The sequence below is a fragment of the Canis lupus genome, chromosome 3 (genome assembly GCF_011100685.1).
Source record: "Canis lupus familiaris isolate Mischka breed German Shepherd chromosome 3, alternate assembly UU_Cfam_GSD_1.0, whole genome shotgun sequence".
Classification (NCBI taxonomy): domain Eukaryota; kingdom Metazoa; phylum Chordata; class Mammalia; order Carnivora; family Canidae; genus Canis; species Canis lupus.
The window spans coordinates 55773653-55799295 of NC_049224.1; the positions used below are offsets into that span (position 1 = coordinate 55773653).

At 44.5% G+C, this 25643-nt stretch overlaps 1 protein-coding gene across 6 annotated transcripts in view; it reads left to right on the forward strand.

The window, feature by feature from the left end:
* Positions 1-25643, forward strand: part of SH3GL3 (SH3 domain containing GRB2 like 3, endophilin A3) — a 137415-nt gene that overhangs the window by 85389 nt on the left and 26383 nt on the right. For 5 of the 6 annotated variants that reach the window (XM_038532974.1, XM_038532978.1, XM_038532977.1 and 2 more), the window contains 5 exons: positions 5232-5304; positions 7807-7950; positions 11811-11944; positions 15391-15549; positions 24979-25082. In XM_038532974.1, the coding sequence (XP_038388902.1) occupies positions 5232-5304; positions 7807-7950; positions 11811-11944; positions 15391-15549; positions 24979-25082 (614 nt within the window). The remainder of the gene's footprint in view (positions 1-5231; positions 5305-7806; positions 7951-11810; positions 11945-15390; positions 15550-24978; positions 25083-25643) is intronic. The other variant, XM_038532979.1, reaches the window with a different exon arrangement.

Here is a 25643-nt window from a genome sequence, read left to right on the forward strand (position 1 = left end):
ACAGCCATCAGAAACCAGGGCTGCTAGCAGCTCTCTGGCTTAGGCTGAGGGCTGGAAGAATTAGTGGCACAAGCTTTGGGGCACTGCAGAGGTAGGGTGCCAATATTTGAAGGAAATTCCAGATTTAATCAATGGACAAAGATGCCTTCATACCAGGTAGACTTTACAAAAATAATTTTTACCTCTGGAATTTACCGTGTTTGTCCTGATGGTTTGCAGCAAACATTGCAGAGCATTTTGTTAACCTGAACATCGCCGCCCCACCCCCCACCCCTGCCCACAATATCCCCAGCTACTCCCGGAGGAAGGTTTTGTTTTATTTTTTTGTTTTTAAACTACATGGGTTATTTTTTCAGTGTTCATCTTGATTGCCTATATTTGCCAGGGTGGTTAGTGGGCCTCTTCTTCATTTTGTAGAGGGTGATTCACAGTTGTGATGGCTGGGCTGTCCTGGAAGCTGCTCCAGGTTGTGCACATCAGGCATGTGGGTTTTTTGGCCATTTGTTTCTTGGCTTTTTTCCTCCCAAAGATAGAGAAGGATCTAAAGTAGAAAGCAATCCTGCCACAGCTCTCATGGGTCACCCTTCAGAGATGACGCCTAGCTCCCTGGTGCTTTTTCATGTCTAAAGAGGGTTGGATATATGGAAATGGACACTCTACACTGTGTTTTAATTAATATGAAACTTAGGAGAGTTGAGAAATCTAAAACTTAGTTTTTCTTAAGCTTAAACTGAACATATGAATCTTAATTATTAATTTAGTAATTTCAGCATAAAAATGATCATTCTCAGCTAATCTTAATTTTAGGTTCCCTTAAGTCATAAACTTAACAGATTAAATCCCTAAATATTTATCTCCAGTTATATAATTCAGCAGATTCCTCTAGACATTTCAAATATCTAGGATCACAAATGCAATGCGTGGAATCTGCTCCTATGTCACATCCAATTTAAAACAGAGTTTTCCTAAGTACTTAAATTTCTTGAAACTCTAATAAAACATAAACATTTAGGTGATCGTATTCTCTTAAACATTTCAACGATCTTCATAAACAGTTGAACATACCAAAGAGAGTTCAAAGCTTACAAAACCTGTTAGAAGGCCATATGCACGTACGCACACATGCCTCACACACACAACTGACACGTGTGCATCAGTAATACAGGTGTGATTCATATCTTTATCATTAACGTACTGTCCTTTTATTTATTTATTTATTTTTTTTTTTTATTATATTATCATTTTATTTTATTTTATTTTTTTTTTTTTTTTAATTTTTTTTTTTAATTGGTGTTCAATTTACTAACATACAGAATAACACCCAGTGCCCGTCACCCATTCACTCCCACCCCCCGCCCTCCTCCCCTTCCACCACCCCTAGTTCGTTTCCCAGAGTTAGCAGTCTTTACGTTCTGTCTCCCTTTCTGATATTTCCCACACATTTCTTCCCCCTTCCCTTATATTCCCTTTCACTATTATTTATATTCCCCAAATGAATGAGAACATATAATGTTTGTCCTTCTCCGACTGACTTACTTCACTCAGCATAATACCCTCCAGTTCCATCCACGTTGAAGCAAATGGTGGGTATTTGTCATTTCTAATAGCTGAGTAATATTCCATTGTATACATAAACCACGTCTTCTTTATCCATTCATCTTTCGTTGGACACCGAGGCTCCTTCCACAATTTGGCTATCGTGGCCATTGCTGCTATAAACATCGGGGTGCAGGTGTCCCGGCGTTTCATTGCATCTGTATCTTTGGGGTAAATCCCCAGCAGTGCAATTGCTGGGTCGTAGGGCAGGTCTATTTTTAACTGTTTGAGGAACCTCCACACAGTTTTCCAGAGTGGCTGCACCAGTTCACATTCCCACCAACAGTGTATGAGGGTTCCCTTTTCTCCACATCCTCTCCAACATTTGTTGTTTCCTGCCTTGTTAATTTTCCCCATTCTCACTGGTGTGAGGTGGTATCTCATCGTGGTTTTGATTTGTGTTTCCCTGATGGCCAGTGATGCAGAGCATTTTCTCATGTGCATGTTGGCCATGTCTATGTCTTCCTCTGTGAGATTTCTGTTCATGTCTTTTGCCCATTTCATGATTGGATTGTTTGTTTCTTTGGTGTTGAGTTTAAGAAGTTCTTTATAGATCTTGGAAACTAGCCCTTTATCTGATATGTCATTTGCAAATATCTTCTCCCATTCTGTAGGTTGTCTTTGAGTTTTGTTGACTGTATCCTTTGCTGTGCAAAAGCTTCTTATCTTGATGAAGTCCCAATAGTTCATTTTTGCTTTTGTTTCTTTTGCCTTCGTGGATGTATCTTGCAAGAAGTTACTATGGCCGAGTTCAAAAAGGGTGTTGCCTGTGTTCTTCTCTAGGATTTTGATGGAATCTTGTCTCACATTTAGATCTTTCATCCATTTTGAGTTTATCTTTGTGTATGGTGCAAGAGAGTGGTCTAGTTTCATTCTTCTGCATGTGGATGTCCAATTTTCCCAGCACCATTTATTGAAGAGACTGTCTTTCTTCCAATGGATAGTCTTTCCTCCTTTATCGAATATTAGTTGCCCATAAAGTTCAGGGTCCACTTCTGGATTCTCTATTCTGTTCCACTGATCTATGTGTCTGTTTTTGTGCCAGTACCACACTGTCTTGATGACCACAGCTTTGTAGTACAACCTGAAATCTGGCATTGTGATGCCCCCAGATATGGTTTTCTTTTTTAAAATTCCCCTGGCTATTCGGGGTCTTTTCTGATTCCACACAAATCTTAAAATAATTTGTTCTAACTCTCTGAAGAAAGTCCATGGTATTTTGATAGGGATTGCATTAAACGTGTATATTGCCCTGGGTAACATTGACATTTTCACAATATTAATTCTGCCAATCCATGAGCATGGAATATTTTTCCATCTCTTTGTGTCTTCCTCAATTTCTTTCAGAAGTGTTCTATAGTTTTGAGGGTATAGATCCTTTACATCTTTGGTGAGGTTTATTCCTAGGTATCTTATGCTTTTGGGTGCAATTGTAAATGGGATTGACTCCTTAATTTCTCTTTCTTCAGTCTCATTGTTAGTGTATAGAAATGCCACTGACTTCTGGGCATTGATTTTGTATCCTGCCACGCTACCGAATTGCTGTATGAGTTCTAGCGTACTGTCCTTTTAAACCTTCCCGGGGCCCTGAATTTAGGCAATCAGCTAATGGGAACAAATACAGTTTCAGGCTAGTTGAGCTAGCTTGGTTGAAAGCTTCTGATCCTGACCAGATGATAGTTTTTTCAATTATGAAATTGAATTTCTTGTATTACAAATCACTCTACAACTTGCTTTCTTTCCCTGACAATGCACTATGGGCATCTTCCTAGTATATGTGGGAAGTATATTTTTTTGTCTTGTGATTAAAGGGTATTCCTTTATTTGGATGTTTTACCATGTATCCAGTCAATTTCTTATCACTTATAATTCAAGTTAGTTTCAATTTTTAATACGACATAAAATGGTCTAACATCCTTTTATATCACTGCACTTTGCTGGTGTGTTTCCAGATGATAAATTCTTGGAAGTCTGAGAGCTGGTACACTAATATGCTCATTAGTAGGTCCTTTACCTTGATCTCCAGAAGTTGTATCTGTTTTGCACTCCATGTGTGAAAGGGTCCATTCCTCCACGCTTGTATAATAGCTAATATTGGGTCAAATCAATTAAAACATTTTTTTTTTGTCAATCTGATGAGTTGACACTCCTTTTTAATTTAGAATTTTTCTGAATATTTTGTCAAATGTTTGAACTTGTATTTTTTCCCATTTGTGGATTGCCAGTTTACGATCTTGTCCCTTCTAGTTGGGTTGGGTTTTTTTTTTTTTTTTTTTTTTAAATGGAAGTTCTGTGTGTTTGGGATACTAAGCACATGTCTCTGTATAGTTTTATTTTTCTTTCATTTTGTCATTTTTATCAAACTTCATGTACTGTGTCTTTTCACTGTTCAGTCTTTAATTTTATAGAGTCAGAATTTTGTTTTTTTCACTTATGACATTTAGATTTTGGATCATGCTTAGAAGATTCTCCCCATCCTCATATTTCAAAAGATGCTCCTGTAAAATTAAGTACTTTTACAGTTTGTTTTTAGGTCTATATGTGTAATCCAGTTTGTAGTGTGAGGCATGAACCTAACTTTATTATGAATTTGCCAAGTTGTAACAAAAAAATTGAGATTTGAATTAATTTTACATGTTCATTTAGGGGGAGGATTTATTTCTTTGTATAATTAAACTTTCCCATTTAGGAATATAGCTTCTCAGATAGATATTGTACATTTCTCATTGTATTTATTCCTTATGGTCACATATTTTTAAATTGCTCTAATGACTGGGATCTCTTTTTCCTTTATATTTTCTTTCAGGGTATTGATGGTATGAAATAAAGGTATTGAGAGAAATATGCATAATTTAACTTTATTGTATATTCAGTGTCTGGCTAACCAGCAACCAGTGTCTGGGAATTTTTTTTTTTTTTTAATTCTATTTATTCATGAGACACACACAGAGAGAGGCAGGGACATAGGCAGAGAAAGAAGGAGGGTCCCTGCGGGGAGCCCAATGCAGGACTCAATCCCAGGACCCTGGGATCACGACCTGAGCTGAAGGCAGACTCTTAACTGCTGAGCTGCCCAGGTGCCCCTCTAGAACCGATTTTACAGAAGGAAGGAGTCAGTCGTAACATGGCAGGGAAGCCTCTGATATTAACTTCTGCCCACAGAAGGGTTTATGTTAGTGATGTGCTAGTGAGAATGATTCTTCCATAATTGATTTACTGTGGTAGTTTCTGATGTGAATCATTATTAGGGTGTCCGTATGTAAGTATAGACATCAAGTTCACCCAGCAGATGAGGAAAGTATGGCTCAGACATGCTTTGAGAGAACTTCAAGTATATCTAGTGGAGTAATCTAGTGGAGCATAATGACTTGTCCGAGTTTTCTAAATATTACACGAATAGTCACTTTAATGTTAGAAAAAGAAATGAATGTTCCCCATCATCACGGGGAGGAAGAGCTGTCCCAAAATCAAAGTGAGAAAATATTGCTCCTCCCTCAAAAAGCTGAAATTCATTTAGGTTAAAATCATCATAATAATGTGTTATAAATATTAAATTAATCCCTATTGCTTTTGTGTTTTACTATAAGCTCCTTGTTTGTTATTTATCAACATTTTCATGTGTTTTTCTTTTAAAGAAAATAGATATTACCAATAAAGCTGTTGCAGAAATTCTTTCGAAAGCCACAGAATATCTTCAGCCAAATCCAGGTAAAGTTAGAAAATGTCTTGAAATATTCTGTTGTTCATTCACTGGCCCAGACCAGTAACCCATGTGTCCTTGGCATATGGCTGGCATAATTTAGAAACAATGTCTTCTGTTTCTAAATAATGAAATTCAGCTTCTTAAAGTCAAGCTTCCAGTGACCGGAGGTAGTTTCAGTGAATTCCAGCCAATAAGAAGCAGAGCAGACACTTCTGTGAACTCTGGTCACATCATTTGGATGAGGCTTCGTCTTAGTTTCAAGGTACTGCTACTAAGCAAAGACATTTTTTAGGGGATGCTTAGAAAGCCACTTTTCTTATTGAGGCACCTCCTCTTTTAGGAAAAATTTCTGTCATCCTGCTCTAAAGGTGTATATTAACTTGAAATTGATATAACGGAAGGATTTTAATTCCAAGGTCATGAAGCAATATCCCTTGATGAGTTTTTCCTGAGTTATGAATTACAGAAATGAATAGGGGACAGGGCATCCAAGCCTTGAATTCTGTGAATATCCAAAACTGCCTTTCCTTTTGAGGAATTTATTATTTACATGTAGAGACCTGTGATTCCCTTGGCTTTGGGAATCCGCACAGACCCAACCATCTGTAAATCTAGACAGTAAAAATTTTAAAACATTAATTTTATAAGAATCATGTCCAAGGAGGTTGGTGGGTATAAAAGTCTTTAGAATTGCGTGGATGATTACAATTTTAAAAACTATAATAAATACCTCTCTTGGCTGGCCGCCTCAGTGATTGAGATGAACCACATGAGTTCCTTTTCCTGATAAATCGGCCAACACATACTTTGCTAGCGCTTACTTCTGGTGAGGTGCTTTCCTGGATCCTGGGATAGTGTGAAGCGGGACCCAGATCCCAGCCTCAAAGAACTGACATTGGAAGAGGGCAGGAATGGCTGAGAGCCAACAGTGAAAGTGTCCACTTGGACAGAGGCCTCTCGTTACTTCCAGTTTAATGGCTATTAGCCACATGACTGCCATCCCCCAGTTTCTACCCTGGCAGTGGGAAGGAGGAGCTGAGCTTGTGTGTGTGTGTGTGTGTGTGTGTGTGTGTGTGTGTGTGTGTGTGTGTTTGTGTGTGTGTGTGTTGTTGGAGAGGGAAGGCTTTGTGCACAGAACCAGGAAGAAAATGGCTTTGAAGCTGAGGTGGGCCAGATGCAAAAAAGGCTGGCACTGGGAGTGTCTGAAGCAACATCCACATTACCTGAGAGACTGTGGGAAATGCAGAATCTTGGGCTCATCCCAAATTGCCTGAATCAGACTTTGCATTTGAATAGGATCTTTGGGTGATTTGTATGCACATTACAGCTTGAGAGGCACTAGACTAGAATACATTAAAACAAACGTGTAATTATTAAAGTCAAAGAAAATAAAAAGTATCCTTTTACTTCCTAAAGTTACCTCAAACACCACAAGGTAGTATGGGATTCGCTCTCTGGTTTGTAGAATAAAGTCCCAAATCCTTAGCGTGGGATTCGGTTCACAGTCACATTTTCCCATGGATATCTCCTGGTCTGTCCTGTTTTGATTTCTGTTGAAGTCAAACCAGCCTCCTCTTTATCTGTTGGTTATAAACCATAAGCATTCCCTCTTCCACGCTTCATTGACGCGATTTCTGCCTTTTTAGGGGCATCTTTCTATCTTTACTTAGCAATATCGCTTATAGTTTCCTTTTCCCGACACCATCCCAAACTTTTATCTGCAAAGTACACCTTGTAAATTCTGCCTTACGGAGTAACTAGTCTCTGAGCCCCTTTAGGCCTGATGCTGTCCTGGGTCTTTCAGGAGCCCCAGGACATGGCATAGGGTGTCACACAGAGTTGGGATCAGTAAACACTCATTGCCTGAATCCAAGAAAAGCAGCTCAGGAGCGGTGGCCACCCATGATCCCCTGATCCCCCAAAGGGCTTGGGGGTCCAACTGCAGCAGGGGGCCCTCCACACAGGCTCATGTTCACTCAGGGGAAGTCCTAAATGGGAATGTGCAGCAGTCCCTCATCATGATGTTGGACATGATCAGACCAAATGGATTCTTGGTGCCCGGGGAGGGCATTAAGGGCCCGTTAGTGGTTTGACGCATCCACCTGAGCAATTCTGTCCTGAGTTACAGGTTGGTCCCCAGGAGGAATTGCCTGCCCCGACTCAGGGCGTGGGGGTAGGCAGGCCTTTTGCAGTGTCTCTCTCTGCCCCTGAGGTTAGGGCAGCCCAGTTACTGCTCTCTGGGGTCAGTGGAGGGTGTTTCTGTTTTCCTTCCTGGCTGTGCTGTAGTGCACTTAGCTCCTCCCTGGGAGACAGAATCTAGGAGATCCTGTGGGAGGTGAGAGCGGCTACATTGCCCCATTCCACACCCCCCACCCCCACCCTCAGGGCTCCTACATGTTGTCCACCTAGGGTGGGGAGGCTGAGTTTTGCCATCAGTTTGTTAAATGTGATGTACCTCTGGCTGCACTGTGTCATTTTAAGGAATTACAAATGACAATGTTTTTAAGCATACAGAGCTAAGCTAGGAATGCTGAACACTGTGTCGAAGATTCGAGGGCAGGTGAAAACCACTGGCTACCCACAGACAGAAGGCTTGCTGGGCGACTGCATGCTCAAGTATGGGAAGGAGCTCGGGGAAGGCTCCACGTTTGGTGAGTGTTCACATGTGACCTGGGCCGGGTATAGGTGGTGCACACTGCCTTCTTTTTTAATTTTTTTTAATATTTATTTATTTAGAAAGAGAGAGCAGAGTGGGGGGCAGAATCCTCAAGCAGACTCCCTGCTGAGCAGGAAGCCCGACCCAGGGCTCGATCCCACGACCCTGAGATCATGACCTGAGCTAAAACCAAGAGTTGGACACCCAACGAACAGACTGAGCTACCCAGGCACCCCTCAATGCCTTCATTTTAACAACCTTATTGTTATTTTTCTTTTATATCTCCTGAATCATACATGTTCATTGCAGGAAGTTTAGAAAATATAAGCAAGTAAAATATGAGAAAATAAATGCCAGCATCACCCACAATCACACATCCAGACCCTTTGTTTATTCTCATATATATTCACATGCACCCTCACAGAATCATAATGGAGTTGTGGTGTATATCCTTAGACTTCATGTAGCCTGTTTATTCCCATTGACTATATATCCTGATCCATGTCATAAATAATTATTAATCTTCTATGATATTGTTTCTGAAGGCTGCGTAATAATCCATGTGTGATGTCATAGCTCATTCCATCAATCCCAATTATTAAATACTTAGATTTTTTTTACTTACGCAAAAAAATTTTACATAGTGTTTATACAACCGTGTTCATAGGTAAATCTTTGGGGCTAGCCAAGATTATGTACTTAGATGAAGTCCCTAGTCGTGAAATTGCTGGATTGAGAGTGTGCCTGTTTCTGCAGATTTTTTGAAGAATTATTTCCAAAGGACCCTCCAGAAAGGTTATGCCAGTTGCACACTTGCCAGGAGTGCATGAGCATATGTTTCCCAGCACAATTGCTAACTGCAGGAATTATTTTTTTTACTATTAAATAACTGATAATTTGATATATAGCATGTAAAATTGATCTCTTGGTGATGTTTTAACTTTGCTTTTTGGATTATGTGTAAGGTAGCATTCCTTCCTGTTTGTCATCATTTTTGTTAATTGTGTATGTGTATCCTTTACCTGTTCTTTCATTAAGGTGTTCATTTTTTTTCCCTTTCCTTGTTCATGAGCTCTTTCAATGGTCAGGATATTTGCTCTTTGTCTGCCATGTATGCTTGTGAAGTTACACCCCAGGTAGGCATTTACCTCTGACCTTGTAGATGGAGACCTCTATAATGGAGAGAGATTTCTACTCTTTATGTTGTGGGACTCATACACCTTCCTTTATGGCTTATGGCTTTGTAATTGTGTTCAGAAAAACTTTCACCCCCCCCCAACCCGCACAAATTGTGTAAATGTTTATTTATACTTTTCTTTTGAAACAAGTTCCTTTTCTTACCCCTAAATTTCCATGCTTCTGAGTATAATGGGCAGATATTGTGCAATAGGGTTCTGATTTTGTTTTCTCACATATGTATAGCTAATTGTTCTGATACTTCATTAAAAAGTTCAACTTTTCCCCTCTGATTTAAGAGAAACTTTGTTACAGATTAAATTTTTTATTTTGTTTGTTTCTGGTCTTTCTCGTTTGTTTTCTTGATCTGTACCCTATTTTGATCCAGTGCCATATTTTAAGTAATATAATTTTAAGGCTGATTTTCATAAACTTAACTAAAATTTCCCCTTGTTATTGCAAACATTTCACAGATATACTCACCTTTGTTTTTTTTTCAGATGAAACCTAGAGTCCTTTTAAGTCTCCTTTATTAAATACAAACAACCTACTAAATTTTGATTGGGATTTCTTTAAATTAATAAATTGAGAGTGAGTTGAATGTTAACCTGTTCACTCTTCTAGGATAATTTGTCACTTTGCTATTCATGTAATGGTAACAAGGCAAAATATGGAAATTGAGAATTCAGATACTTGGCTATAGTAATTAATCTAGTAAATTGTGGGGAAAAAAATCTCCTGCAAACTTAAAAAAAAAGGTAACAGGGGTGCCTTGTGCCTGGGTGGCTCAGTCGGTGAAGCATCTGCCTTTGGGTCAGGTCATGATCTCAGGGTCCTGGAGTCGAGCCTTGCATCAGACTCCCTGCTCAGTGGAGAGCCTGCTTGTCTCTATTCCTTCTTCTTGTGTTCCCTCCCTCTTAAATAAATAAATAAAATATTTTTTAAAAAAATTCCCAATACTAAAACATTCATCAGTCACAGGGGTAACAATATCCTTCAGAGCAGTATAAGGTGAATTTTATTTTATTCCATGAGTGAATGCAGACAAGATGGCTTATTCCTTCTCCTGAGGGCAGACCCGTTGAGGAGATAGGTGAGGGGGCCGGGCAGGCCCTCACAGCCAAGGCCAGTCTGCAGTGACTAGGCAGGGGGCTTGGATGGGTGGACAGTTTGAGCTTCCCAGGTCCCTAGCACTCTAAGGGAACTTGTGTTAAGGAGGAGAGCCCATGTTCAGGAGAGTGTTAGGACAGGTAGGTTGCTTGCTGTTCTGAGGAAGAGACTGTGGAATGCTTTCCTTTTGGGCCGCATGGTAGAAATTGCCTGAAATGCAGAAGCCTCAGGGAGTGGAAGCTGAGCCCCACGTCCTAGTGGAATCTAAAGCACTAAGCTTGAGCAAGGGGAAGGACTGTCAGATCCATGGAGGTGACGGCCAATATTCAGAATTAAGTTTTTGGAGTCTTCAGAGAAGCATTTGGAAATGTTTCTGGTATCTCTGTGCCAGCTAATCCACAGTTATTTGCAAGTGGGAGTCCTGGTAGCTGGGCGTGGAGGTACCAGGGCATAATCCAGTAAAAGCTGCCACCCCTGCCCAAGCCAAGCATTGCTGGCCTGGGCCTTATTGAAGAGCAAACCTTGCCCATCCTGCTGACAAGCTGTCTCCTGTGACACTGCCAGGCTTTCTTTGACATCAGAAAGGGTTAGGAGCCTTAGAACCATCTAAAGGATATGGGGAGTGACCTCAAGATCTAGTAGCTAGAAGCTGACAGGAGGTTTTGTTCCTTTATTTCTATTGTAACCTTCATTGGTTGATACTTAGCCCTGATGAATGAATCCTTTTATAGTTTACAAAGAGGGATTTTGTTCTGGAACTTCTAAGGAGCCGTAGGTGCCAGTTCACAAAGCTAGAGATTTCCCTGCTCTCTGAAAGTAGAACATTCCTATAGAGCCTTTTGTAAACCAAAATGGTGTTAAGCAAAGAGGAAATTAGCATTAATTTACATGGAAAAATTGAGGGGTGTTACCAGACCTTAAAAAATAACCTCTCTTAGGCTTTTCTCATAACTTAGGACACCTCTTGCTAGTGCATGCACAGAATAAATTGAGTTAAAGCACAGGTGCTTGCAGACACAGTTCAAAGCTGTGGTAGCTGGATGCCGGGGTGCTCTGCACAGTTCTCACGACTTGGGGTAGACGCTGCCTCTTTGACTTGCTTACCAAACAAAGGCTGAATGTTATTCTCACTTTTTTCCTTTTTTTTTTTTTTTTTGGTAACAGCAAAAGTCCTCTTTGGATTTCTTTCAGTTAGCAAAAACTTGCACTAATATAGGTCTCTTATAAAAATGAAGGGGCACAGCATGAACTTTTGAAAAGCTGGGGATTGCTGTACCAGTTTTTAAAGAGGAGCTTTATCCCCATCTCGTGGCCAAAATGGGAAATGCTTCGGTCCGCCTGAGCCTCCTGCCTTTATGAGTACAGAGCGTTGAGAGGAAAATACAGACCATAGGAAGACTTTCTTTATCGCTCTCTTCTTTTTTTTTTCTGGGTCAGGATTCAGCAGTCCTTGGGTGAGGACCTTTCTGCACCATCATCCACAAACTTTTGGGAAGGAATTGAATAGAATCACCTTTATCCTCAAGTATTCTGCTAAAGAACCTTTTTTATTTGCATTTTCTGTTCAAGGCAATGCATTGATAGAAGTTGGTGAATCCATGAAGCTAATGGCTGAGGTTAAAGACTCTCTTGATATTAATGTAAAGCAAACTTTTATCGATCCACTTCAGTTACTCCAAGACAAAGATCTAAAAGAGATTGGGGTAAGTCTTCCAGGCTATATAATCTATCTGTTGCTACTTAAAATGATGTCTGTATTTAAAATCATTAGAATGCTTCTGTGGGGATTCAGTGAAAGCATCATTTTATTTTTCCAGCTCACTGGGAAAGGGACCCAGGACCTCTGAGCCCTTCATTCTGTGTCTTACTGAAGCCATCTAGAAGCCAAGATAAGGAAGCATATTTCCACAGCCATGTCTTCCATAGCAAAATGACTCCATAACTTCATAGTGGAATCAAAATCATACCATATCAGTCCTCTTTTTTGATACTTTGCACCAGACCAGTAGTAGTTATTTTTCACGGCTTCTCAAGGAAATTAGTATCTGGGAATTGACATTTTGTTTTTGGAAAACTGTTAAAAATGGCCTTCCAGAGCACACATGGGAGCTCTCAGGGACCTGTAAGTGATTGCATGTCACTTGCCTGGTGGTGTTTTTGTATATGTGCAAAAACAGCCTTGAGATTTCTACCCCACTGGGACTTACTCTGGAGGGGCAGCCTGCCTTTACTTCTGGCATCCTCTTAGGTTGCTGCCTGGAAGACCTGCCTCCAGGTGTCTTCAAGCATGAGCTGAATGCAAGCCCAGGCCAGCTTGGAATTCATTTGAACCTTGGGGATGTCCTCTTTCCTTTCTTCAGGGCCAGCAATTGTGGGGTGGCCCCCAGGACTAGCAGCATCAGCATGACATGTTACAAAGGCATGTGCTTGAGCACTATTCCAGATTTTCCGAATAGAAAGTCCTAGAAGCCTATATGGGTCTTAGCATTTAAAATGAAACCAGAGGATGTGGAGGAGAATTCAAGGAGGTTGAATGAAAAACAAAAGCAACCATTCAGAGATGCCCGGAACATTCAGCTACCCCCGATTCCCCATATCCCTCTCACGCCTCACTCCTGTGGTCCTCTTTCCCATCCCTGTGGGGAAAAGCAGTGTCTCTCCTGCCCTCTGAAGCCAGGCCTCTACGGGGCCCTGGAGTCCATTGCCATGTCTGTTGTCTTCTCTCCTGAACCTCTGTTCTTCCCCTTTCTATCTATTGGCTTCTTGCAGCTAAAGTCTAGACACATAGGCACAGCAGCCCTTGTGTCCCCCCCGCCCCCAACCCGCATCCTCCTCCCCCATTGCACTCTCTGCACCACTCTGGGGGCAGCCTTCCTAAGATGCTGACTGTCGCTGGCAGTGGACTAGAGAGCCGCCACGTCACAGCTGATTCTCTGCCTCTCCCTCCTCTGGAGCGGCCCACTGAGCCCCAGCCAGCTCTGCCATCCAGCCTCTCTGCGATGTTTGCAGCCCCCAGGGATGCTTTGCTGTGTGCGGTCCTCTGTCCCTTGTCTTTCTCACCCTCCTCTCCCCACCCTCCCTGCTAAGCCAGGTCACCTCTCAGGTCTCAGATGCCCTTTCTCTTGGGAAGCCCTGTTTTCTCCTGCCTTGGTCATACGCTTATATGCTGCCCTGTGCCGTGAGCATCACTGCTTTCTCCTCCTGTTGTTCAGCGCTAAGTGCCTCGGCATCCTGCTTCATTCACTTCTGTGACCACAAGGCCCAGGATGAGGTTTGTGCTCACAAATTACTAAGGAACAGATGACTCTAGAGAAGAAGGGACATTCTGGGGACATGAGGATGTCCTTCCCGAATGGAGAACTTTAAAACCAGATGTCCCCTTGGCTGAAGTACATAATATGCTATTTCATCTTGTGCTGTTGTCCTTGAGAAAAACGCAAAGTCCTCTGGGCAGCGTAGCTCTTCCACTTGACCTGCTTCAGAGCTAGCTGTGGACACAGATATGCACCAGACACATGTGCAAGATACACCCATACTTCAGTGTTGTCCATGCCCTACGCAACAAAATAATGTCCTGAGTGGCATCTCTTGTTGCTCAGCTGCTATTTGACACAGAAACACTCTAAATCTACACTTAAGTCCTATGATGATCAAGAGTTCAGAGTCTAGTCTTCAGAAGCCATTCCCAGTCTCAGCTGTGTTGTCTGTGTCTCAGATGCCAGGAGTGGAGAACCTGCTCCTTTAACACCAGCTGACTGATCTCTGTAAAGGGTTTTATGGATTCCAGATATTTCTTGGCCCACAAGCAGGAGGCTGGCCATCCCCATCCCCATTTTACAGCCATACACAGAGAATCAGAGGAAATAATAGATTTGCCCAGAGTCACAGAACATAGAGGAAAGATACTTCTGGCTTTTATCCATATGCTCTTTTCATGTATTCGTTATGGAAGTAGAACCAGTGCTTTTCACTAAAATGCATAGTACATCCATACTTCAGTGGGATAGTCTTTGTTTTGTGTGTAAACATTTGATATCAAATACCTGCTTTCCAAAGATTACATGTATAAACTCTTCCAGACCTCTCCCTTGCCCCAAACAACTGTCCTGTCTATAGTATTTCTGATATGGGATCCCTCTGCTTGAACACAAACTGTGATGGGGAATTTACCACCACACAAGGTAGCCCATTCCATGAATGGACAGGTCTAATATTTGCAATTCTTACATTTTGTTAAGGAGATCCTTAAAAAAAAAAAAAAAGAAACCTCACCTTTTCAGAGGTTGTAAGTGTCTGTCCTCTGTGTCTACATATGCATTGATAACATTTATTCAACTTGTTCTGTAATTGTTTGGGAACTTTATGGAAGATGCATAAGTATTCTAGAGGCTACTAGTGCTTTTATAATCTACCTCATAGTGAGGAGTTGATAGTAGTGCCAAAGGAAATGTACTTATTTTTGGTGTAATTTTGTTAGAAATTATCTAGACATTAATAGAACTGAAGTGAGGGGTCTTATAAAGAACTTTGGAAAATGGAATTTGAGTGCTGATACTATGTCCTTATTTTCCATATAAATACTCATTCTACCATCCCACCCGTCCACCCACCCACCCATCTATCTACCCACCCATCCATCGATTCACCCACCCATTCACTCACTCATCCATCCATCCATCCATCCATCCATCCATCCATCCATCCATCCATCCATTCACTCATGCATCCACCCATCCACCCATCCACCTACCCATTCACCCACCCATCCACCCATCCATCTACCTACCCATCTATCTACCTACCCACTCACCCATCCACCCATCTGTCTGCCCACCCACCCATTCATTCATCTGTCCATCTGTCCGTCCATCCATCCATCCATCCATCCATCCACCCATCCACCTACGTGCCCATCCATCCATCCATCTAACCAGCAGATATTGTGGAATATTCCACAAATATTCCATGAGGATCTATAGTAAAGGTAGCCCCTAGTGAATGCCGGGGCCACACAGATGTCTAAGATATGTCCCTTCCCCTAGAATTTAGGCTGACAAAAAACAATGGATATTTTCATGGAAACAACAGAGATTTCTTTGCCCCATGTTTTGAGTGTACAGTCTCTGAAAGACTCCTTTGTCTTGTATAGCACCACCTGAAAAAGCTGGAAGGCCGCCGCCTGGATTATGATTATAAAAAGAAGCGAGTAGGTAAGATACCAGATGAAGAAGTCAGACAAGCGGTAGAAAAATTTGAAGAGTCAAAGGAGTTGGCTGAAAGAAGCATGTTTAATTTTTTAGAAAATGATGTAAGTATTTAAACCAAACAGGAGACTTTAATGTGAATAAAACATTTGAACGTATGACTAGGACCAACATGTGGAGGAGCTCTTGAGCTTTGGTTTACAAAAGCTTCCAGAACTTTCGGTAGCCATTATCACCTGCCTCAGAAATACCTTCAGACATTTGGCAAGTCCCAACCCACACCTCAGGTCTCAAGAAGTCCTGTTTATCTCAGGATTTCTCCCGGGATGTGCAGCAGGTGGCCCTGGGGAGGGGGTCGTTTGGGGAGTCGGGAGGTTGGCAGATCGGCCTTTGTATTTGAAGCCAGAGCATTGTGGTTTTGCAGGCCAATGGACAGCCCATGTAGTATGATGTGCAGCTTTGCTAACATTGAGAGAAGCACTCTGTGGGGTAGATATTTGAGGAGGGGCGGCTCTCTGATGCCTTTCCTTGTCATTGTGAACATTCAGGACATAAAAGCATGGCCTGCATCATGCATCTGAGTGGTGGTACTTGTGAACTCGGGAATCGTGAGAGTCTTGACACAGATCCCTCAGAAATGCCAGTATTCTCTTGCACTGTGATTCCCATCAGCTTTTATTTTTATTTGTCCAAGAGAAGCCGGATTTAGCGTACCTTGGAGGCATGGTAACACCCCCACTGGGGCACCGAGAAGGCTCTGTAGTGAGTCCTTTGGTGTTTGTTGCTGCCTGACTGGAAGAGGCTCCTGCCACTAGCTTGGCTCCGGCCTCCCTGCCCGGAACCTGGCCTTAGCGATGCTGTGTGCCGTTTGGGGCCAGCCTTAGCTCTGGACCCTATTTGCCGAACTTTCAAACCTGTGGAGACAAGTCAGAGGATTTATTTATCTGCAAAACCATGTTCTTCTAATAGTTTTTTAAAAGGTCTATCAAGGTCTTGCATTTTTGAGTCAAGTCAAACAAAAGTACCTTTTATTTGCCGTGGTGATAGGGGGAATTATATTCCATGTTGAAGAGACAATAATCCCAGAGAAAATCATTTGAAAACCCCCAGGTCCATTAAGCCTGAGTCCTGAAAAGTATACTCTATTACATTTCTCCTTTTAATTTCTGATCAGGCTTTTAAAATGTCTTATGGGAAATGGGAAGAGGTGTAACTGTTTGCTCTGTTTTTCTGATTTATTTTCCCTTAAAAATAGAAATTTTCTCTTAACATTGTCCTGAAGCAATGGACAATTTTGGTTTTGTTTCATTTCAGAGTGCCATATTTGACTTTTTGAAGTGTTCAGAATGTGATTTCAGAGTGTGACATATCCAGTGCATCTAACCCTTGTCTGCGTAGCCCACATCATCCTTCTGGTCCCGTGCCTGGTAGTGGTGGGTGCAAACTCTGAGGTTGAATCTCGTGTGTCAGACCTATTGCCTGACCCACGTGCTCCTCTTCGGGACTTCATTCATGAACCACGATGATGGGCTTTTGCAACGTATTCTACTAGGGGCCTGGTTCAGTTTTCTGCCTTTGCCAGTTCACCCAAGAGACCTGTTTTCTCCCTTTAGGATAAGGTGGCAGTCAGGAATGATCCCTTCCATATAAAAACTCAGTTATTGATCCCTTCGCTGACAGTGACCATATTCACAAATGAGTTTACTGCCTACCCCCTGCCCTAGCAGAAGTAATGGCTAGTTCTTGACTCAGACTCTGCGGAGGCAGGGCTTCCTGGGGTGGAGGGCACCCTGTGCCTCTGGGGAGCCTGGGCAGCTCCATCAGTTCAGAGCTGGGTCTACACCTCCACTACCAGGCTGTGCCCGCTTGTTCAGGGATGGCCTTTCTGCTTCTGCCTGTCCTTTGACAAAAGCCCCTGGAAAGCAACCTCAGAGGTAGGTGGAGACCAAAATCCTAAGACAGCAAAGGACTTTCCAACCGCCTTGGGACTGGGCTCCTTCCCTTTCCCTGCCCTCCTCTCCCTCTGCCATCTTTAACTGCGGTTGCCACCTGTGTGCTCTGATTGCTGATTGTCACAGGAATGGCCAGAGTGGTGCTGAAGAGGTTGGTGGTGATGATGACAATGATGGTGACAGTGACAGAGGGCCATTTGCTGAATGACTCATGGTAGAGTCTAAAAGGGGCCCTGGGGGAGGCCCTTCTAGCCTGGCATACCTGCTTTGACCTTTTCTCCTTCCTGGGGTTGTGGTTGAGGACACTCACAAGTTACTGTGTAAACTCTAGATGGCTGCCTTCCTTCTGTTGTTGGGGCAACAGCAGCCAGACCCAGAAGGGGGATGGTTTTGTCCTTTACTGTGTCAGTGTGTCTGGGCCATATCCGGGTGGCCTGGCAGTCCTCTTGACCAGCAAAGGTGTAGAAAGTCTCCAGTTCAGTCCTTGGCCCTGACATGCTAAGGCGGAGGTTGGTGTTTAGGCATGAACAGCAGGTGACTTGGAGGGAGAAGACGAAGAGTCAGTGTGTGGAGGGAGGAGGCATACACAGAGCTCTTGCCCCATCCTTGCCCTTCTCTGCACCCAGGCCAGGTCCAGGAGCTCTGCAGCCCACAGAGCCCTGGCTTCCAGCTCTCTCTGGATCACCAGTGCATGTCCAGCCTTTGCCACTCAGTCTCCTCTGTGTCTGCTTCCTATCTGTAAGGAGGCTGTGAAGGAGGAGCTATGTGTTAGGACACTGACTTTTCTTCCAGAAACTGATCCTGCAGCTAAAGATGGCTGGGTCTTAATTCCTGGGAAAGGCAGTGGGTCTGCAAGCCCTGCCTTTGCCCAGGTAATTGGATAGCACATCCCCCTGACCTGGCACCTGCTGGAACCCAGGTCCATGCCCGCTTCTCAAGGGCCTGTGGCCTCAGGGATGTGGTGGCGGGCAGCAGAGGCCTGGTGCTTCCTCCAGACATGAGTGGGAGAGGCCAATACCATTGTGAGATAGAGGTTGGGGGTGCCAGTCAAAGCCATCCACCCCTTTGAGTTCCGACTAATTGAGGAATTGATACAGAAGCCAGATTGGAACCAAGGGGCAGCCCTTTTAACCATTGAGACCACCCAGCAATTATAAAATACAGGCCTTTGGGCAGCTGTGCTGGAGAGTATTCCCATTTGATGAAAGCTGACCTGACTCACCCATCCAGACAGGATCTGAGACATGTGGCCTCTGGCCATGCAAAGTTGGCTTTTGGGGCAGAAGAACCCATCCTACTAATTAAGGAACATTCCCTGGTCTCCTTCCCAGCAGGAGTGAAGCAGGGCTAGAGGAAGTAAATAAGCAGAGGAGTGTGAATGAGGGAGGTAAGGTGGTGTGTCAGGTGGTCTGGTGCTATCTGCCTATCTCTGTCCGGCACTAACAATTCATACCCCAAAGTCTCACTCTGTGGGGAGCAGGTGGTGTCCAGACCTCGTGTCCCGTAGCTTTGGCTAAGACACAATGAAAGCTTCACCAGATAATACCAGAGATCTGCCTGGTTTGAGGAAAGCCCCAACTGAAACTAACAGATTTGGTTTTTCCAGAATCTCTACGTGCAGGTTGTGTGGCCCTTCTTAGGATCTTCTGGCCAGCAGGCCATTTGTAGGGGGTTTCCAGGGTGTGGTTGCTCATCTGTCTTCACATCTAGATTCTTCCAATAAGAAACAAAGAGGGACAGCCAAACAAGGCACACGTACCAGCCCCGTGCCCAGAGAACAGGACTTTCTGGAAATCCATGTGGTCAACTTAGGCCTGGGCCAACAATGGGACTCCACCACGTATCCCAGGAATGAACCCACAGGGAGACCTTGGAACCCACTGGGAGTGTGAGGTGGGCAGAGGAAAAGCCGATCATTGCTTGGCAAACCCACATTCTTAATGAATACAGACCTCAGAGCCAGGCTCCAGTTATTGCCCATTCCAGTCAGGGTATGGACACCCTGATTGTCAGGACCCCCTGACCTCCACCATCCTGTGGTGTGGAAGGAAGGAAGGGGTGAGGTGAAGGACCTGAATCATTCACACAGACACTCCCAGGGAAACTGGCATCTGTTTTCCTGTGTGTGGCCAAGCTGCAAGTGGGAGAACCAAAGAGAAGCCTTCTCTGGTCCCACCCTGGAGTCCTTGGCTGTCTTGGCAGTCAGGGCTGGACTGGGGACCTTGGGCATCACTTCAGCAACTGTTCGGGGCTGAGTAGCTTCACTCGTCCATGCACGGATGTGAGCCCAGAGATGTTTCAATCACCAGCTTTCCCCAGGGGCGCTGAAGGGCAGGCCTGTGGCTGAGCCCTTCTGACCAGCTGGGCTGGGTTGGGAGGCTTCCCCTAGGAGAGGGCCCCCTTTGCTCACCACAACTGGCTCTGAGGTAGGGGTGCGGGAAATTCAGCAGGTTGGGTGCCAGCCTCCATCACCCATTTCTTGGGAATGGTGTATCACCTGCAGGCCCCTTAACGCACTCCTTCTGTCTTTGCAGAGTTTATTCCTCACACCTTGGCATCACAGAATGTAGGTCTTTGACTTTAGCAGGAGCCAGAGATAGCACATAGATGGTCTCCATTCCAGGCCGGTGAGGCCAGACGCCTGCATTTCTCTCTAGCTCTCTTGGTACATGTCTCCTGCCTGGGGACTCTCCCTCCATCCCCGGGCTCCTGCAACAAATGTTGTTGCCAGACTGTAGATTCCTGGGCTCTTACCATCAGTCTGGAGGAGCATTTTCTCAAATTCATTCCATGGGAGGTAGTAGGTCCCACTAATAACATCTCTATGGTCTAGAGTTTGGCAAACCCTAGCGTAGACAAAGCTAGGTGGGTTTTCTTGATGACGAGACTCTTCGGAGTCTTTATATGATAGTGTGAAAAATCGATCTCTAAGAGATCCCAGAGGCATAGTACACAGGGGAGTTTCTCAAACCTGTTTGACTGGAAAGCTTTTCCACATCATCATCATTATTGCTGTCATTTCAAGGGACTGGTGACGTGTGGCACAAGGTACATTTGGAAGAATGGGGCTTGCAGAAAGAGCACATATCCAGCAAGGACTGAGCGGCCTGCAATCTGATTCTGGTTTCACTTCCACTCAGCTCTTTGCCCCTTGAAAGTCCCCTTGACCTATGAATGTCAGGCGTGACATGAACGACGACATGCAAGAAAGCCTTTAGAAATAGGGAGTGGAGAAAGCAGGTTAAGTGGCTGTTACCTAGGTTACTAATTTAATTGCCTTGCTCAGACTTTCTAAGAAGCTCTGAATAGAGATCTTGCCCCGTTGGAAAAGGCATCTGTTTATGATCAGACTCCTCTAGCTTCTCTGAGGAATCCAAAAAGAACGGAAGTCTTTGATATGACAGAGCAAGGAATCGTTTGGATGGTCCACGATTCAAATCAAAGATGCCATCCATTGGAAGTATGCCATTTTCAGTTGTGAGAGGGACTGGCTTGTCATGTTCCAGAAGATGTGCATTTCCTCATTCTTTCATGGCAAGCACACTGCAGATTCCAGGGATCTGGGTACAGGGCATTACCTACTCACATCCCTGTTCTCTCTCCTCATGTCTGTAGAGGGGCACCCTCTGCCCGCTTACCTGGATGCTAGCTAGTCCTTTGGTAACTGATTGCTGGAGGGTCTGAGGAGGAGAGTCACAGCCCGGCTCCTACCTGGCCACCTGTTTCCGTAACCTTCTGCAGAGAGCTGACCTTAGTACAATATGCATTCCTTCAGGCCATCCTACCTTTGGGTACAGCCCAAATCCTTTGCACTTGGTCTACAGGCCACCCCAGTGGCTAAGATCCAATTCTTAGGGACATAGCCCCAGGGACCTCTTGTATTCATAGCCCACAGAAATATGGGGACATCTATGCTCTGCCTCCATCCCCAGGGCTCAGTACCCCCAACAGCCTCATGCTTATAATCAGCCATGGTTTGCAGCTACCGAGAAGGTTTTGAAGTAGAGTACACCCACAGTGTGACACCCCAGATGTACACTGAGTCTTGCCTCTGGGAAGAGAGCGAGGAACCACCGTGTGGGGTGGAGTCAGCTGTGAAGCCCCTGGGCCCAGCCACGGTGGCACATTCCCATTGTGTTGGGTTTCTGTGAGTCTCAAGGCAACAGCTCCCATCTCCCATAAGCAGGGGACCCTTATCAGCTCTAGTTCCATTGGTAGATTTTGCTTCTTTTGAGAGTAGATGAAAGCAGCTCAGAGATAGTTTCCTCTTCCTGTTGTAACATTACCACAAATGGGTGCCTTCAAACCACACAGATTTTCGGTCTTACAGACTGGAGGTCAGGAGTCCTGAAAGCCCGGTGTTGGCAGGGCTGTGCTCCTGGAGGACATAAGAGGAGAAGCCAGTTCTCTGCCTTTTCCACCTTCCAGAGGCACCTGCATCCCAAGAGCATCGCCGCCTCACCCTTCAAAACCTGCAGTGAGGCATCTCCACACTCTTATTCTGCTTCCCCTGATGCACCTCCTTCTTTGACTCTGACCCTCCTGCCTTCCTCTTCTAGGACCCAGTGATAACACTGGGCCACCCAGATAATCCAGGTCATTCTCTAGTTTAAGACCCATAACTCAATCACACTTGCAGAGTCCCTTTTGCCAGGAAAGGTAACATAGTTACAGATTTGGGGAGATGGGCTGGGGTGTCTTTGGGGTCATTTTTCTATTTATTTTTTAAAATTTTTTTTATTTATTCATGAGACACACACACACACACACACACACACACACACACACACTGAGGCAGAGAGAGAGAGAGAGAGAGAGGCAGAGACAGAGGCAAAGGGAGAAGCAGGCTCCATGCAGGGAGCCCGACATGGGACTTGATCCCGGATCCCCAGGATCAGGCTGAAGGCTGAAGGCTGCACCAAACTGCTGAGCCACCCAGGCTGCCCCACTTTTCTATTCACCACAAGCTCCTTCGGGTTCTGTGAACCCCATCCCCCTGCCCGGGGTAGCTTCCTAGTCCTCACCTGGCCATTTGCCAGCACCGTGGCCTCTCCCTCTTCCTCCTCTAGCTTACAGGGAAGTCTGTGTTATGGCACCTGGCCAGGTGTGACTCCATTGTGAGAGCTAGTACACTCAGCACTGAGATGGGAGCCAGTTCCCTGGTAGGCTTCCTCTGTGCATATGGTGTGAACCCTTCCATGGTGTGCGGTCACACTTCACTCTCAAGGTGGCACCAGCAAAGGGACAGTGCAGATCCCAGCCAGCAGCAGAACTAAACTTTCCTTCTCATCCCAGGTGATCTTTCCCAAGTTAACAGGTGGATTTGCCAGATTGAGCGGTGCGGCCAGTGAAAGAAATGCTTTACCTTCTGGACAGGTACTCGCAGGGCCTGGCTTTACCACTACCTTGGTTCTGCCTATCCAGTTGACTTCTTCTTCCTCTTTTTTTTAAGATTTTATTTATTTATTCATGAGAGACACACAGAGAGAGGCAGAGACATAGGCAGAGGGAGAAGCAGGCTCCCAGTAGGATCATGACCTGAGCCAAAGGCATCTACTCAACCACTGAGCCACCCAGGCATCCCAGGTGCTGACTTCTAACTGTGGTTTGGGAAGTAGAGGCCACCTGCATGCACCTTGCTGCTTATGGCTGGAGGATGGCTGGAAGCCTCCGGCATCTGGCACAGAGAGGCATATAATCCCCCTGTGGCACCGTGTGGCTTCACCGTCAGCAAGATCCTTTGCTGTGTGGTACTGCCTCCTTGGTAGTTGCATTGAGCACCTACTGTGTGCATGCTGTTCTTCCTCAAGTTTTAAGGGGCCTTGGGATTCATTTCCTTACCAAAGTCAGCCATCAAATGAATAGTTACAAATGCATCTCTAGGTTACATGACTGTTTTACCAACCAGAGAGGAGGGCTGGTGATCTTTCCCTCTACCCCTCCCTATCATCCCTCCATATGTTTCAAGAAATATTCATTTTTTCACTGCTCCTTTGAAAAGAGAAAAGTCAGACATATTTCAAAGTGGGTATTAAAATAGTAATTAACTTTACCAGAGACAGAGAGGTATGGCACAGATTTGACCCAGCTCGCAGCCCTCCCACCGTTAGGGGGGACATTTCCTACTGCGGTAGATTCTACTGTGGTCGAGTTAGGTCGTGGCACTGGACTTGTTTAAAAGAAAAAGCCAAGGAGGTGAAACTTAAGAAATCCTTGGAATTGTGTAGGGGCCAGGCTGTCTTTGTTTTGTTTACTGGGTTTTGGGAAATTTAAGGCTCAGCTTGTTGCTTTTCCAGCCACAAGCGTGGCAAAGCAAATGTAACACACCAGGATCTCCTCGTTCAGATGCTGATCACAGTGGGGCACATGTGGAATGCTGTGCATATCTTAAGTGCCCGCTGAACCCGTTTTTAAAGTGGTGTGCGTGCACAAGGAAAATGAACTATAGAGGTAGCCAGAGCACGGTCTTTAACAACAAATGGAAACGGCTTGGATCTTTGAAGGTGAACGAATCCATGGTTGGTTTTACAGGATGAGCGTATATGGGTGAATAAGCAGGACATACTTTGCCCTAAAACCCCTTTAGCACATGGAAATGATGCACAGGCTTTGGGGAAGCTTTGGAAGAGGGGGATCTGTTTTGCTTTGTCTCCTTCTCTGGATCTGGAGGTCAAAGGACTCTTGCTGGGGGCCTTTATTACCTCAACCCAGAGGTCCTGCCCCTGGGACTTGCTGACATCAGTGTCTTGAATTCCTCTTTTCTGGAGCAGCTGCTCAGACCCATGGGGGATGGAGGGAATCCCTCAGGCCCTACAGGGGACGTCTGTGCCTCAATCTGTGCATCCCTTGGTCTTCCAGGCTTTCTTTTTTTCTTTTTTTTTTTTTTTTTTTTTTTGGTCTTCCAGGCTTTCTTATGTGACGGAGCTTTTTTACTTTGATTTTTTCCATCCACTATGATTCGGTCACTAATTTCATGAAAGTGTGGATTCAGGGGAACAAGAGATGCCAGAGGCTATGGAGTCCATTCCTTTCAGCTGTATGTTTTGGGGCTATGATTTTGTATGGAGGGCAAGAAAACATACAGGCGGCTGGCAGGTCCTTGCCCCGGTGCACACCCTGCCTCTGGTTTCCTTTCTTACGTGAGAACAGTTTCATTTACTTAGTTTCCTGATTTAACTTAGCTAGAAAATGCCCGGAGAGATATTTCACTGAGGAAGCAGTTCATTTAGTGAATGTTGGCTTCTCGTGTAATTGGAAAAGCTTTATCTCTCTGTTTTCAGATCCATGAACTTTATAGCATAAAAAAAAAAAAAATCTCCTGAGAGTATCATCTACTTGGAAAAACAAGCTTTTGTTGAGTTGAATCACATTTTAATCACAAGTCAATGTGAACATGGTTTTCCAGAATATACAGCTTTCTGCCACCACCTGTGTGATGATTATGCAGCAGAAGGAAACAAGATGGACCAGAGCCGAGGAAGATGTGGGGCTCCCCTGCAAAGCCGGGTCTTTGTCGCTGGCCCCCCGCCCCCTCTCTGAACATTATGTGGGCCTTGGGATAATTTTCTACTTTTGCTGCAGGTAGAACAAGTCAGCCAGTTGGCCGTGTTTATAGAGGCAGCTTTAGACTATCACAAACAGTCCACAGAGATTCTGCAGGAGCTCCAGAGCAAGCTGCAGATGCGGTAAGAGCCTTCATGTTCCTCACAAGCCCAGGGCTGCACAGTTAAACTCCATCAAAACCAATCTCTCCGTCCGTCTGTCCTTCCATCTGCCCTTACCCACTGCCCCATTTGTTTTGAATTTTCTTAGCTGGCTTTCCTGGTTGGGTGTGGGGTAGCACTGAAGATAATAAATATGTGGCTCTGGCCAATGGGACAGAACTGGGAAAAGCAATCTGGCAGCTTTTTTCCTTTTTTGTTTTACGAAAGCCTTTTTTCCATGACCTGTGTGCGGGCAACCAGACAGAGCTGCTGACCCGACAGAGCTGTCCTGGCTTCGTTGTTGATTTGAGAGCTTGAGCTTGGGGTGGTGATGCACACACCCCCTTGCCAACATGTAGGGATGTGGAGAAGGGTGAGGTGATAATCGGGAAGTATGTTAATATCTGGAAGAAAGATGTGTTTTCATTTCACCAGTACAGATATCAGGCCAAGTTCATAACACTGACTCAGAGAGGTATTGAAAGAGTCAAAAATACCTTCTGAATGATCAAGAAAGATTGCTGTTTCCCTTAGGCTTTCATG